The sequence below is a fragment of the Rhinatrema bivittatum genome, chromosome 10 (genome assembly GCF_901001135.1).
Source record: "Rhinatrema bivittatum chromosome 10, aRhiBiv1.1, whole genome shotgun sequence".
NCBI classification, from domain to species: Eukaryota; Metazoa; Chordata; class Amphibia; order Gymnophiona; family Rhinatrematidae; genus Rhinatrema; species Rhinatrema bivittatum.
The window spans coordinates 42194581-42208657 of record NC_042624.1 but is presented as its reverse complement, the minus strand read 5'-3'; the positions used below and the strand labels follow the sequence as shown (position 1 = coordinate 42208657).

Genomic DNA, 14077 nt, shown 5'->3' with positions numbered 1-14077 from the left:
AATTATTGGGGTCAAATTGTGGTGGAGGCCTATCATTAGGCGGAGGTCTACTTGGTCCCCTTGCAGCATATCTGCCTCTAATATTCCCTCTTGGGAATGAAAATCTGTTGTTAGGCCGATAATGGCAATCCCTACTATAATGGCCATACTGGCCACACTGAAAACACTGCCCACTTGGCAGACGACGTTGTGGTGTTGGCCAATCAGGGTGTGGTTTCTCCTCAGAAGGTGCTGTAGGAATCAAATGGAAGTATCCTACTGCAGCCATCGCCTTCTCTAAAGGTGGGGGGGGTCCTGTACTCTGCACTAGACATCTGAAGACAGTGTCAGTAGTACTATAAGGAGGCGGTGATGTGAATTCCTTACTAATTTCTTCCTCTTTTTCTAAAAAGGCCTTTGTCATGACAAACCAACTATGAATTTGGACATGGTTTGCCAGGGTTCTTACGTCTTGCCCATTAGATTTACGATACTTGTTTTCCAGAAATGTCATAAGCTGTACGAGCAAGGGCGTGTCAAAGGAGCCTCCTGCTGGCCAAGCAAGGAAAGCATCCTTCTCTGCCCACGCTACCCACTTAGAATGGTATTTACGAATCAACTTCTCATTGGGTTTAAGCAGGGCAATGACTTTGTTCAGGGGACATGACTCACTAACCTCTCCTACCATCTTGGGATCTCTCAATATTGCAGACCAGACTACGACACAATTATTAATAATAAATTTCGTGTAGCCACTCTCTTATGAGAAAGAGTGGTTCAACCTTACCTTAATTGTAGTTTTCACCGTACCGTGAATTCACGCTTCCGGTGTGCTGTACTTCTTCAAACGCGAAGGTATTCACAGCGGGGCAGGGAGAGACAGCCTGCAGACAACTATCTAATTATCTAACTATCTAACTATCTAACTATCTAACTATCTAACTAAAGACCTATCTACTCCTTTTCGTTCCGTTCGACTGGTTACCGGTTCCTACTAAATTACTTGGGCTCCAGTGCGTTACCGCCGAAACAACCGGGATAGGGCCAGAAGGCAGCGTCAAGTCTGCCAACTGTTTTCGAACTTATTAGTACACTAACGGAAAAACCTATGACTCACTCGTATAAGACAAGTTTTGACTTACCTTTCCAGACAGCTCCACGTACGTATTCCGTGGAATACTTGATCTGAAGGCTTCTTTTTTCTGCGGCACGTAATCCCGCTTCGGGATCCACCTGACTAGTTTCTACTCCGTCTCGGCACGTATCCCGGCAAAAGCCCGGAGCCCCAGGTGGTATGTCGCAGTATTCAACTTGGGCTAATTGATTGGTACTGTACAAGATTTGCCAGACAGCAGTGCGCGCCAAGGTCTAGGAGATAATAAAAGTTACTGAACAGTTTTTTTTTCTTTTCTTTGAGAGTAAGACTTACTTCCTCAAATGCTTCCTTAGTGGTTTCTGAAGTGCTTCAGGTCTCAAAAATCTCAAAGTAGATTCTGGATGCTTCAGGGTGGGTCCCACTCCCGAACGACGGCACCCTCACTTTCTTTGATGCTGGCGATGAGATATTCCTGAAGGAATGCTTGTCCGCGATGCCCGCATTCTCCACCAATATGTTTTCCCGGCGGGAATTCGGGAAAGTAACTTCAGACAGCTTTTTGATCTAAAAGGCAAATTTATTGATAGGAAGACAAAGACAATATAGAAAGAGGAACAAGGAAAGAGGAAGTCGTTGTTTCTCTGGAGACGCAGGTCAGTAGTAAAGGACATTCAGCTTGCTTCTCAGATGCGGAGCTCTTCGGCTGGAGTTTTTAAACTTTTTGCATTGTCCAATAGAAATACATTGATGCGCATCCTGGGTGTATTATCTTCTTCTAATATCCAATTATGAACGTAACTTTATAGTCCAATCAGGTACCGTCTCTGGGGTGTTGCCTTCTTCCGGTATTGAGCTTGCCAAAGCACATGGTTGTGAAATATGTTGCCAGCAGAATCAGGAAATACATAGCTCAGGCCTAAGGCCTATATACAGAATGCACTGGCATGACATCGAAGTTAGAGGGGAACCTCCATAAAGCTAGGCGAGAGCACCATATGAGACCCCTGCCCCCCAAAATAAAATTGGTTGGGGGAAAGGTGCCTTTCAACATTAATTAGCTCTGCTCCTGGGAGCCCCAAGTCCAGTCACTAGATGTCGCCCTTGTGCAAAGACAGAGCCTCCCTTCCCCCAGGGGAGGTAAAAGCTGCCTCCATAGCATCCTTGGCTAGCCCAAGAATTCAGTGCAGGTCCTCTGCTGCCACGGAGCCACTGTGCAGGTCCAAAGAAAATGCCTTGAAGCTGTTAGGTCAAGGAAGGTCCCTTCCAGGCGCTCATTTCCCATTGGTTGTTAGAGCGGAAGACTGGAAGTCCTTCTCACCTGGTTGTTTGGGTCCAGCACATTGAAATTTCCAAAAAATGGCAAGAGCGGGCAAGACTCTGTGCTGGAAAATCGACGTGCTGAGCAGAAGGAAGTGGATGTGCTTGATTTCAGCTCTTCCACTGCCATACTTGTGGTGCAGGTTTTCCCTGGGATACAATCTGCAAGGAAGCTTATTCTCCAAAGAGAGCTAGAAGTGACTTTTTTATTTTTTACCTGCTTTGGTTGACAAAATTAAGCTAAATACACAAAAGCCATTTCATTCAGTTCCTAAATGCTCCAAGTCAGGTCTCCCGGTGGATTTACTGTGTGTGAATAGAGCTTCTGGGCGCTGTATCTAGATAGCTTCTAGTGTTTGGTTTTGCACTCTGAGTTTTCTGTTCGGACTGCGCTGTGCTTCAGTCATTGCGGAGAAATTGCAAGCAAATTGAAAGCTCTAAGCACTGTTCCAGTAGGTAATAAGTGTCTGTTTTATTTCAGGATTCAGCAGTCAGCCATACAAGCAAGTCAAGGAAGACAGAGGTGGAGGCTTATTGGCATGCGTCCAGCAGTGCACCAAAGCATGTTCAGTTTCTGTAAGTAAAACAAGCCAGATAATGTTGAAAACCTAAGACTGTTAGTGCAGAGACCTAGGAGGTGCATTGATGATGGAGAAAATGATTCATGTCGAGATGGACTTTATTTGGCCTAACATAAGAATTTCTCAGACGGATACAACACACAGGAGCTTTTGAGAACCACTAGGGCAGGGCATCCCAAACCTTTCCTGGGGACCCCACAGCCAGTTGGGTTTTCAGGATATCCCCAATGAATATGCATGGAATAAATTTGCATATCATGGAGACTCAGTTTACGCATTGTGGAGATCCTGAAAACCCGACTGATTTGGGAAGTTGTGCACTAGGGCCTGTAGTTTGTTTGATCTCTCACACATCATCTTTGGACACAGAAAGGGTTGAATTAGCATGGGTTTGAAACTTGTGAGCAGCAGAGCCAAATGCCAAGGTTTCAACCCCTGCTGCTGTCTGTTTGCCAACTGTTGTATGCTTGCCCCTCAGCCATTTCAGATCCAATCAGGCTGCAAACTCTTAAGGAGTTTCCTTGGGCATATTTTAAGTATCAGTAGGGGAACAGGTTTGTAGGATGTCGTTGTCCCCTAGGTGTGAGGAAAGGGGATTGGGAGAGAAGCACACTTTTTTTTTTTAAGTAGCTGGAATGCAGCCCTGAGGAATGGAGCTAAAAAATCACAAAAAGCACAGCAAGATTTTCTGGTAATTCTTGTGTGGGGTCTAATAAATAGAATCTCAGACTAGCAAATTATCCATTCTTTGCCATCAGAGTATGTTAGAGGAGCACAGTGTCGTCTTCCTTGGACTTGGCAAGCGTTCCTTGGGACCTGTTTGAGTTCTGGAAAGTTCTTTCTGTCAGCCTGCGAGTACATGGCTGTGATAGGATTCGGTCTGAGCAGTAACTCTGCGTCCCTGTACTGTCCATTCGCCCTGCTTTCTTTTTGCAGCCAGTCTGTACTACCAAACCCAACCCTTTGCTGTGAAATAAACCTCAGTTCTGTTGCTGGTGCTCGCCACGCATATCCTTTTTCTTTCTTTGCTTTGGCACGTTTTGGCCTGTAAGCGCACGTTAACTAAGGGGAAGGGCTTAGCGTACAGGCTGAAACAGATGAAGGCAGAAAACCCAAGACGGCAAGCGGAGAGCATGCTGCGGATTTTTGCCTTTTAAAATCGTTGTCTGGCCAGCGCCGTGGGGAGGCAGGCGCAGAAGTGTGTGTGTATGGGGGGGAGGGATTTCAGGTTCACTGTATGCACGTCCAGCAGCCTGCCCTGCTCCCCCGGTGCTATCCATTTTCCCCATGGGGAAAAGTTCGTACGTATGCGCTGTTGGCAGTGCACTTGCTTTCCCCACTGTGCACCTGAGGCAGTTTTGGGGAGGGGGGGTACCGCGTTCTGCGGGTAAACTCCCTTGAAAATGTATCCCCCCCTCTGCAATGTCAGAACAAATGCTTATGCCATCATGTTCAGCATGAATGCCAAGCATGGGTGGTGAAAAGTCTGCTGAAACATTGAGGGCTGTTTTTCAGAGTCACTGTTGTTGAAAAATATAAAACCTTCTCCGTAAAGATTCCAGGACCCATCGTGTCCCAACCCGGCGCTCCTCCGCTAACAACGCATTCACCCACAGCCAGATCCCCCTCCACGTCTTCGCCAGCTTCCCACCTCACCAAACGGGTAAGTGCTGCGTCCCTTCTGCACTTGGTTTCCAGGACTGGGGTGGTGCGTGTGGAAAAAGAAAACCTTTTCTGGCACTTTCTCGAGTTCTTTTTAAACCTTCAGTGGGAGGCTGCCAGGGTTACTGCACTGGGTCTCTCTCTGGCCGCCACAGACCTGCTGTGCTGGGTGGTGTTTGATGTCGATGGAGACAGAATTCCTCCCGTCCGCTGCCTCGGGCCCGTGGGTGAATATTTGACTGGGAGAAGTCTTTTGGATGCCCCAGGAACTCCTCTGCCATTATTTTCAATAGATATTTTGCACTAATGTAGAGTGAAGGAAACCTTTTGGGGAAAAAATGTATTTTTTTTTTATTTGACTTCAGGACTTCCCCTCCCCCCCCCCCCAACTAAAAAAATAAAATAAAATAAAATGAAGAAAGCATCCCGTATGAGGAATCCCTTAACAGTGAGTAAGAGGAGTTCTCGTCCCCACAGACTGTGCCTGTATATCGGAGGTAGAGCTGTGCGTGTTATCTATGGGTGCAAGGTTCATCTTTCCAGGTAGTGAAGCGAGATTTTTTACTGCCCCTACATCGTTGAACCAAACTCTGTGCATTTAGCTGCATTCGCTGGCTTCTTAAGCTAATGACAAACAGCAAAAGACAGAAAATAATTTCCATTAAGCACCCTCCGTAGTGAGCGTTTTCCCATATATGAGAGAGGTAGAAAACCCTTAATTCACTGGTTCCCCCTCCCACCTGTGACTTACGGCTGCTGGTTTCATTGGCTGACACATGGACTGTGCAGCTTTTACTAATTCTCTGTTGGAGCCTTTCTGGAAGCCACCTGCCGGTGGATACAGTCTGGAAAATTCTGGGTACAAGGATTTTCCAGATATACTCTGCAGATTCCTTAGCATTGGGTGTTGTGTGTTTTTGTTTCAGAACCCCTCTTTCGAATTTTGAATCGTGTTTTTTGGTATCCATTTCTCAAGAGGAAATGGCAAAGGTACAGGAATACCTTGGACAGTCAACTTCAATGCAGACATTAACTGCTGTGTTTGGGAATTCAGCCATAGGGGCCAAGTTCCCTAAAAGCACTAATGCACATTTTTAAGAGGCTCCATTAATGTCAGGGGGACCTACTTATTAAGAACATATTTTGGAAAGCAGGCCCCATAGTTTTCTAGCTGTAAATTGTGTGCCAGCTGGGGAAGGACTTCTTCATTCCAGTGCAACCCAGCTCTTAGTGAGGGGTTAGCTTTCACCTAATGAAAGGCTGTAGCGGACAGAGAAGACCGTGATTAGAAACTGCTCTGTGGGCATGGTCCATCGCCATGCTAATGAGACACGTGAAACAAGACCTCGTTATACCTCCAGAATTACAGGCCATTTATTTGAGTATTCTTTAAAGCTTTAATTTGCAGCTAAACTCTTTCATTTCTAACCCCACAATAACAGTGCCTTCTAATTTAGGATCAGTAATTTATGGGTTCAGAATTGGGGAAAAAAAAAAGTTAAATTCTGTGTTGGTACAGAAAAGCCCTTTCTTTGGTTTAATGGGGGCAGTATCCCATGGCTGGCCATAGTGGGCTGCTTCAGTGGTCTTTGCTTTCTGTTTACTCGTCTAGTTCAATGCCACAGGCTGCGGGAGCACCAGGTTCTGCGTGCGGAGCCCCCTGAGCTGCGACCCTGAGACCGATGCCCGCTGTTTCTTTCTGTCCTTCACGCGGGAGGAGCACTCTGTGCTGGCCGAAATGAGCGGTCCCGGGGAGGGATACGTGGCCTTTGCATTCTCACACGACCAGTGGATGGTGAGTATTTTCAAGGGCTGAAGCCTTTGCTCCACGATATCGCAGAGCTGACTTGAGCCAGTTGGCAGCTTCACTTCTTGACTGACTGACAAGAGGCCAAAATGGCATGGCCGAACAGAAGAAGGGAATGTGAGCGTTCTGGGGAAGGGATACAGAGGCAAGATAAAACAGGTTTGAGCTTTCGTTGAGGTCAGGTATTTATAGTGCACATGAACCACCGCGGCAGTAAAACATCCCTTTCCTTCGGCTGCTATTGCTCGCCTCGTGGCCTTGGCCTGCTGCGATTCTTATGAAGGCTACGACCCCCTGTGGTGTCCTTGATGTATGGAACTTCATTGTAAGGAAGGCACAGCCCTCCTCGTTGACAGGCACTGCCGTGAAAGACTCCACGGCAGAAACCTGTAGAAGAGACAACTGTTAAAAGCTGCTCGGGTGAACCCAGGTTAGGTGGATGAAATACCACTCTCTTACTGTTGTGGAGTGGTGTTTTTTCTTACTGTCGGGCAGCAGTGAAACAGAGACCAAAATCCAACAGCTCCACGATTTCTCTCTCCAGCGAGGGGCTGAGATTCCACTCTAGTTACGCTTTGACCGAACCAGCTCTTGTGTCTTAGCATTGAAAGTTCTTCCCTGGGCTGAATTTTCTTAAAATTCTGCCATTATTGAATTGATTCAAGTTGATGTCTATTGACACACAATTAACATGTGATACATGCACGCCAAAAAATGTTATATATACATAACATTAAAAGCATAAATGTAAATGTCCCTAAAAGCTCTTGCTAAAACAAATTTTAATTTTAGAATTCTCTGTTGCCTGCCATTGGTCTGCACAAACTCTAGAAGTTTTGGCTGTGCTTTATGTAAATAGATGTGTAAAATCACACAAGTTTCTCCAAGAAATGTGTAATGGAAAAAAAAAATGTAAATTCATGCTAGACAGGTGTTTACTGTGGTTCATTGTAAGAAAGTTCCACCGTGTGTGCTATGTACAGAATTCCAGACATGCAAGCAGCACTGCACAGCTCCGTTAGTTGTATCGTAAAGAAATGGTGTGAAGTTTGTAACTGACTTCCCTAAAATTCCCATGGAGCCCTAGGAGTAGCCATGTTTAATGCAGCGTCTTGTAGAACTGGATCTGATTGGCCCTGTGATACCATTGCTCATATGGACCTGTCACCTACAGTCAGTGGGAAGGTAATCTGTGGCTAACGTAGTTGCACCCGGGCTTCTGGGAAGTTGCAGAGGTGGTGGTACCAAGAATTTAAAAATAGTGATGTGCCAGCAATATGCATTTTGAAAATGGACTTTATTTGATAGTAGAAAACAGAAATGGAAAGCCTTTTCTTGACTAGCTGGAGTTAAATGTTGCAGGACTCACCATTCTTTGGTGTTCTGGTGAAATTCTGCACATACTTACTTTTCTCCATTTAATGCTGCAGTGATTTAATATGAGCTACTATACCAATGCATGGGGCTAAAGAGAGACATTGGACTTAATACTTATGCTGACATATTTCAAAGTAGTCTGTAAAACTGACTTTTGCTGAGCAAACAAACCATATGTAAGCATATACCAGTAGTTAATTTCTCTCCAAACCTTTAAATTACAACAGACTCTGAGCTGCATTTTTCAGGATGTTAGGGAAGCTGCCATTTCCAACTTTTATGCCTAAGTGAGCAAGATCCTTGATCTGTTGCGGGTTTATTGCAGGGTGACGATGATGCGTATTTGTGTGTGGCAGAAGATCAGCGTATTCGGATCACACCTGCGTTCCTGGCTGGGCGCAGTTATCCTGAGCTGGACTCGGAGGTACAGTTAAAGATCCTTTTCCATTCCTCCGTAGGGGTTGCAAGCATGAGCAGCCCTTCGTTTCATGCCATGCCTTGATGTACCTAGCTGGCTTTGATGTTGGCGCTCTTCTCTGAATTATCCCTTGGGAATCGCTGTTCACATGTAAACGTCAGAATTGGCTGCTTGTGACGTCTAACTTGTATTTTCTTGGCTTACTGATCTAAGTAGTGAGGTTGCTTTGTTAGTCCACTTGGATACATGGAAATAAAGGTCAGAAGGAAAGTTGTAGGTGATGACTTTTATTGTCTTGTTAGGCAGTTTATTTTTTTGACTCACAACGTCTCAGAGAAGAAGGGACAGGAAGATCCAGGGAGGTGGTATCTGGCGGAGGGAATATCCTCTTGACTCTTCAGACAGGTCTTGGGTTATGATCCTCTTTGTGGAAATATGACCTGGCTGTGACTGGTGTACTGCTTCCTCATTAGATTGGCTCAGTCGGTTATTTTTGCATCCTTTTTGTGCAATTCAGCTGCAGTTACCGGCAGAGAGGTTGCTACCCCTAGGCATGGTCAGATAGCAGGGAGCAGGGTGTGTAAGTCTGAAACACACTGGCAAACATTCCAGCTTTCATATTATAAAAACAAAGTAATTTTCAAACCTTTCTTGTGTTTGCATAATTTTATTTTTATATTGGGTGAGAAAAGGGATCTAGGGATGAGATCTCGGGGATGGGCAAAAGAGGAGGAGAGGACAAGGGATGGGTGGGGGAGAAAGGAGGAGGAATAGGAATGGGGTAAAGAGAAGGTGAAAGGACTGGGGATGGGAAGGAAAGAGAACTGGTAATGGGGGGGGGGGAGAGGGGGAGAGGATGGGAAATGTGGAAGGTAGAGGAAAAGGGGAAATCAGGAATCTGAGATAAGAGGGAGAGGGATGGAAGTTCTGGGATTGGGAGAGGGAATGGGATGGGTTCCAGGATCTGGGGGATAGAATCTAAGATCAAGGGGGAGAGAACTGGAATTGCAGTGGGTGGAGGATGGGGAAGGAGAGGAGGGAAGGTATCTCTACTGTGCTCTGGTCCTGCTCCCCCTCTCTAACCTCTCAGTTTGGTGCACACACACCAGCACCAATATGCCTGGGAGGGGAGGTGCTGGATCAGGAAGCAGAGGGGTATTCTCGGCTGAGTGAGATTGTGTACAGCTGGAAGGCAAATCTTCAGCAGCTGCTGCCCTAGGCACAGGCCTATTTCCTAGCTTTAGCAGATGTACTCAGGAACAATGGGTATAGTGTGCTCCTGATAGCAGTTGGAGACAGAGTCAGATTTCAATCTGACGTCACCATCAGTACATATACCCCTGCAGGAAGCTCTGCTCTTCAGTATTTCTCAGTCTCCATAGCAGTTCGGCTTGCAGCACCATCAGTACATATACCCCTGCAGGAAGCTCTGCTCTTCAGTATTTCTCAGTCTCCATAGCTGTTGTACGGCTTGCAGCAGAGGGAAATGGCAGGAGGCCTGACGGAGTCTCTCTAGGAGAGGGTTCGTCTTCGGTTCCCCTGTGACACCAGTGCCCGGGATGGCGAGCTCCTTCAAGCTGTGAGCCACAAGGTCTGATAGCTCGTCTTTGGAGAAAAAACGCGATCAAGGAGAAAAAACAGCGATCAAGGAGAAATGGCGTCGGCGACCACACGAGCAACGCTTGCACAGCGTTAGAGTATTCAAACCAAAGAAAATTTCAAACAAGAAGAAATCTTACCTCTACAGATGAGCCCCACACTTCTGCGGTGATACCTATGGGTCCCTCCCCCAGTCGAGAATTCCTGAGGTGATTTCTGTGATCCCTCAGAGGTAGGCCTCGGTCTGGCAGCAGGTTCACGGCGTGGACTTAACCCCGGCAACGGGAGCGGCTGAGAGGCAGCGGGTGCAACACTGAGCGTGACGGTGAAGGTACTCTTCCCTCTCCCCCCGCAGCTGGAGACCGCCCGGAATGAGAACGGGAAACGCCGAGACAAGGTAAGGTAGAAAACTTTCTAAAAGTTTCCGGTCTCCGAGGTTCAGAAAGCCACACAAATTGCCAGTTGGCGTCTGTGCGATCGGGTTGATCAGCCCCATCCGGGCTAGACCCTGATCCGATACGAGGGCCCTCCCACGTGGAGACACTTCGAGGTAGTCGCCATATTGCTCGTGTGGTCGCCGACGCCATTTCTCCTTGATCGCTGTCCTGTCCGCTTAACTGAGCCATGTGCACAGAGACGAGCTGGGCGTACATCTTACTTGTGCACATATCGGCGTGTGCATAAGTGCCGTGCACACAGCGACACGCACGAGGGGGCCGGGCGCACAGCCACACACTCAACAGTGCTGGGCGTATAAGCTCAGTCTGTGCGCACAGCGGCACACGTATCTTTGTGAACGCTCATCTCGATATACGCGCACCCGGCACGCATAACTAAGCCTCCCGGCACGCGCAGTATACGGGGCTTTCTGCTACCCTATGCACACAAACCATGGCACCACCAGCCAAGAAGGTCAAAGCACAAGCCCTCTGCCCAGCCTGCCACATAAGAACTGCACAGCATGAAGAGGCCACGACCCTGTGCCGACAGTGCGAGGAGGCTCTGAGAGAACCAGGTCAAGGCCCTCCCTAGCCAGTACAGGAATCTGGATCCACCGATAGTACACCGGACCTCTCCACCCCCAGCGCCAGCCTCCCCCAATCGGGGCTCCCTGGGGACGCAGCGGCTTTCAATTTAGACCCAGGATCCTTTTTCTGGGTAGAATTCTTTAAGTCTTCACACCTTCGCCCACATGCAACTGGTGCCACAGATGACACAACCACAGCCTCCTCCAGAGGACCCTAACCTCCCAGGGCCCTCTAGGCCCCCCCGAGACGTGCCTCTATCGGCCAGAAGCTGGTAGAGGCACGTCTACTGGCCAGAAGCCCTCCTTTAGAAGCCAGAAGCCGTGTCCGGGGACACGAACACCTCTGATGAGGATCAAGAATCTCTGGAAGAAGGGGAAATCCCTCCAGGAACTGAACCTTACCGAACCATGCCGCGTTTTTTCTCCAAAGACGAGCTATCAGACCTTGTGGCTCACAGCTTGAAGGAGCTCGCCATCCCGGGCACTGGTGTCACAGGGGAACCGAAGACGAACCCTCTCCTAGAGAGACTCCGTCAGGCCTCCTGCCATTTCCCTCTGCTACTAGCCGTACAACAGCTGATTGACCTGGAATGGGAAGCCCTGGAGGTCAGTTTCAAAGGCAGATGGGCCCTAGAAGCCCTCTACCCACTGGAACCCTCAGCCAAAGATCTCCTGGCGTTTCCCAAAGTGGACACCATGGCCTGCGCGGTCCCAAAGCACACTACCATCCCAGTTGAGGGAGGAGCGGCACTCAAGGATGCCCAGGACAGACGTCTGGAATCCATCCTTAAATAGTCATTTGACGTTTCAGCTATGTCACTACAGATTGCTGCCTGCTGTGGCGTGGTAACATGCGCCTGCTTATCCATGACCAGGAATGCCGCCACGCTTGTCAAAGCACTAGAACCAGCGGTATCCTTCCTCACGGATGCGATCTCTGACCTGGTACGCACCTCAGCCAGGGGCATGTCATCCGTAGTGGCAGCCAGAAGGCAACTATGGCTCCGAAGTTGGTCAGCTGACGCGACTTCCAAGACGAAACTCACGAGAATGCCCTTTATAGGAGCTCTCCTTTAGAAGTGAACTGGAGAAGTTAGCCGACAAATGGGGCAAATCCCCAGTACCTCGGCTACCGGAGGACAAGAACAAAAAAAGCCAACACCCCTCTCCCCGATTACCTAAGGGCAGAGGATCACAGTGTTTCAGACCCTACAAGAATAAATATCAAGCCCCTTGCCCCGCAGGCAGGGCCAGTCCTTTCGGAACAAACACAACAAGAGGGGAGCCGGCCCTGGCACAGGCCCCAGCCACACCCCACAATGAGAATCAGCTGACCCATCCACAGGAAGAAGCCATAGGGGGCAGGCTTGCCCTATTCTACCAAAGATGGGTCGAGATAACAGTGGATAAGTGTGTCCTAACCATCATTCAAGAGGGATACTATCTGGACTTCCACAACATCCCTCCGGACAAGTTCGTGAAATCTCCTTGCCATGTACCCTCCAAGAGGACAGCAGTGGAAACCACACTGGCCAAATTGCTCGCCCTAAAGGCCATAACACCGGTGCCCATGCAACAACAAAATACTAGGCACTATTCCATCTATTTTATCGTCCCCAAGAAAAAGGGAACGTTCCGCCCCATCTTGGACCTCAAGTCGGTCAACCGCTACCTGAGGGTACCACACTTCTGCATGGAAACCCTGCACTTGGTCATAAAGACGATACAGCTGAGAGAATTCCTTACATCTCTGGACCTGTCAGAAGCATACCTGCATATCCCAGTCCATCACGAGCATCAGCACTTCTAACGCTTCGCGATCCTGGACCACCACTACCAGTTCCGGGCGCTACGCTTCGGGCTCGCCACAGCCCCTCGGACGTTCACCAAAATTATGGTGGTAGTAGCAGCGACACTGAGGAAAGAGGGAATCCTCGGTCACCAATATCTGGACGATTGGCTGATCAGGGCAAAATCTCCAGAGGAAAGTTATCAGGCGACCACCAGAGTCGAGGCTCTACTGGAGAACCTCAGGTGGGTTGTCAACACAAATAAGAGCTGTCTACATCCCTCCCAGTTTCTAGAATATCTGGGAGTCCGGTTCGACACCAGACAAGACAAGGTAATTCTTCCTCCTACAAGGAGAAGAAAACTGACAAACCAATTGCGAAACCTGCTAACAAGTCTTCGCCCCACAGTATGGGACTACCTTCAAGTCCTCAGCCTTATAACATCAACCCTGGAAGAGGTCCCATGGGCAAGAGCTCACATGCGACCGCTACAGCGCTCCTTACTGTCACGGTGGAACCCGATGTCCCAGGACTACTTTGTGCAGAACCAGCTCCAATTGTATCTACAAGAAGACCATCTGAGCAAGGGAGTAAGGCTGTCCCCACCGACCTGGACCTTGCTCACCACGGTCGCGAGTCTATGAGGGTGGGGAGCCCACTGCCAGGAACTGACTGCCCAGGGGCAATGGGACAAGGAAGAGTCGGGATGGAACATCAACTGACTGGAAACCTGGGCAGTCAGACTAGCCTGCTTACGGTTCAGTCACAGACTTCGAGGCGAATCTGTCAGTCATGTCAGACAACGCCACGACAGTTGCCTACATCAACTGCCAGGGAGAAACCAGAAGCCAACAAGTGTCCCTGGAAATAGATCCCCTAATGGCGTGGGCGGAAGCAAACCTACAAAGGATATCAGCCGCCCACATTGCGGGAAAGGACATCATCACTGCGGATTACCTCAGCAGAGAAAGTCTAGACCCAGGGGAATGGATGCTGTCGACCACAGCCTTCCAGTTGATAGTAAACCGCTGGGGAATCCCAGCCATGGATCTCCTGGCAACCTGGTCCAATGCCCAAGTCTCCAACTTCTTCAGTCGCAGACAAGAACCACAATCTCAAGGGATCGATGCCCTCGTCCAGACCTGGCCACAGGAAGACCTGCTATATACGCCTTCCCCCCCCACCCCCGTGGCCACTACTGGGTGGAATCATCCGCAAGATAGAACACCACAGGGGGCTAGTACTTCTAGTGGCCCTGGCCTGGCCAAGAAGGCCATGGTATGCAGACATGCGAAGACTCGTGACTGTGAGCCCCCTCCCTCTACCTCCACACAGGGATCTGCTCTCGCAGGGCCCGATCCTCCACGAAGACCCAACTCTATTCTCTCTTATGGTCTGGCCATTGAGAGGTCATGCCTGAAGAA

At 48.8% G+C, this 14077-nt stretch overlaps 1 protein-coding gene across 5 annotated transcripts in view; it reads left to right on the top strand.

Moving 5' to 3' along the window:
- Window positions 1-14077, top strand: part of LOC115100050 (putative ferric-chelate reductase 1) — a 59513-nt gene that overhangs the window by 25611 nt on the left and 19825 nt on the right. For all 5 annotated transcript variants that reach the window (XM_029618217.1, XM_029618218.1, XM_029618216.1 and 2 more), the window contains 4 exons: window positions 2874-2968; window positions 4489-4636; window positions 6248-6430; window positions 8145-8243. In XM_029618217.1, the coding sequence (XP_029474077.1) occupies window positions 2874-2968; window positions 4489-4636; window positions 6248-6430; window positions 8145-8243 (525 nt within the window). The remainder of the gene's footprint in view (window positions 1-2873; window positions 2969-4488; window positions 4637-6247; window positions 6431-8144; window positions 8244-14077) is intronic.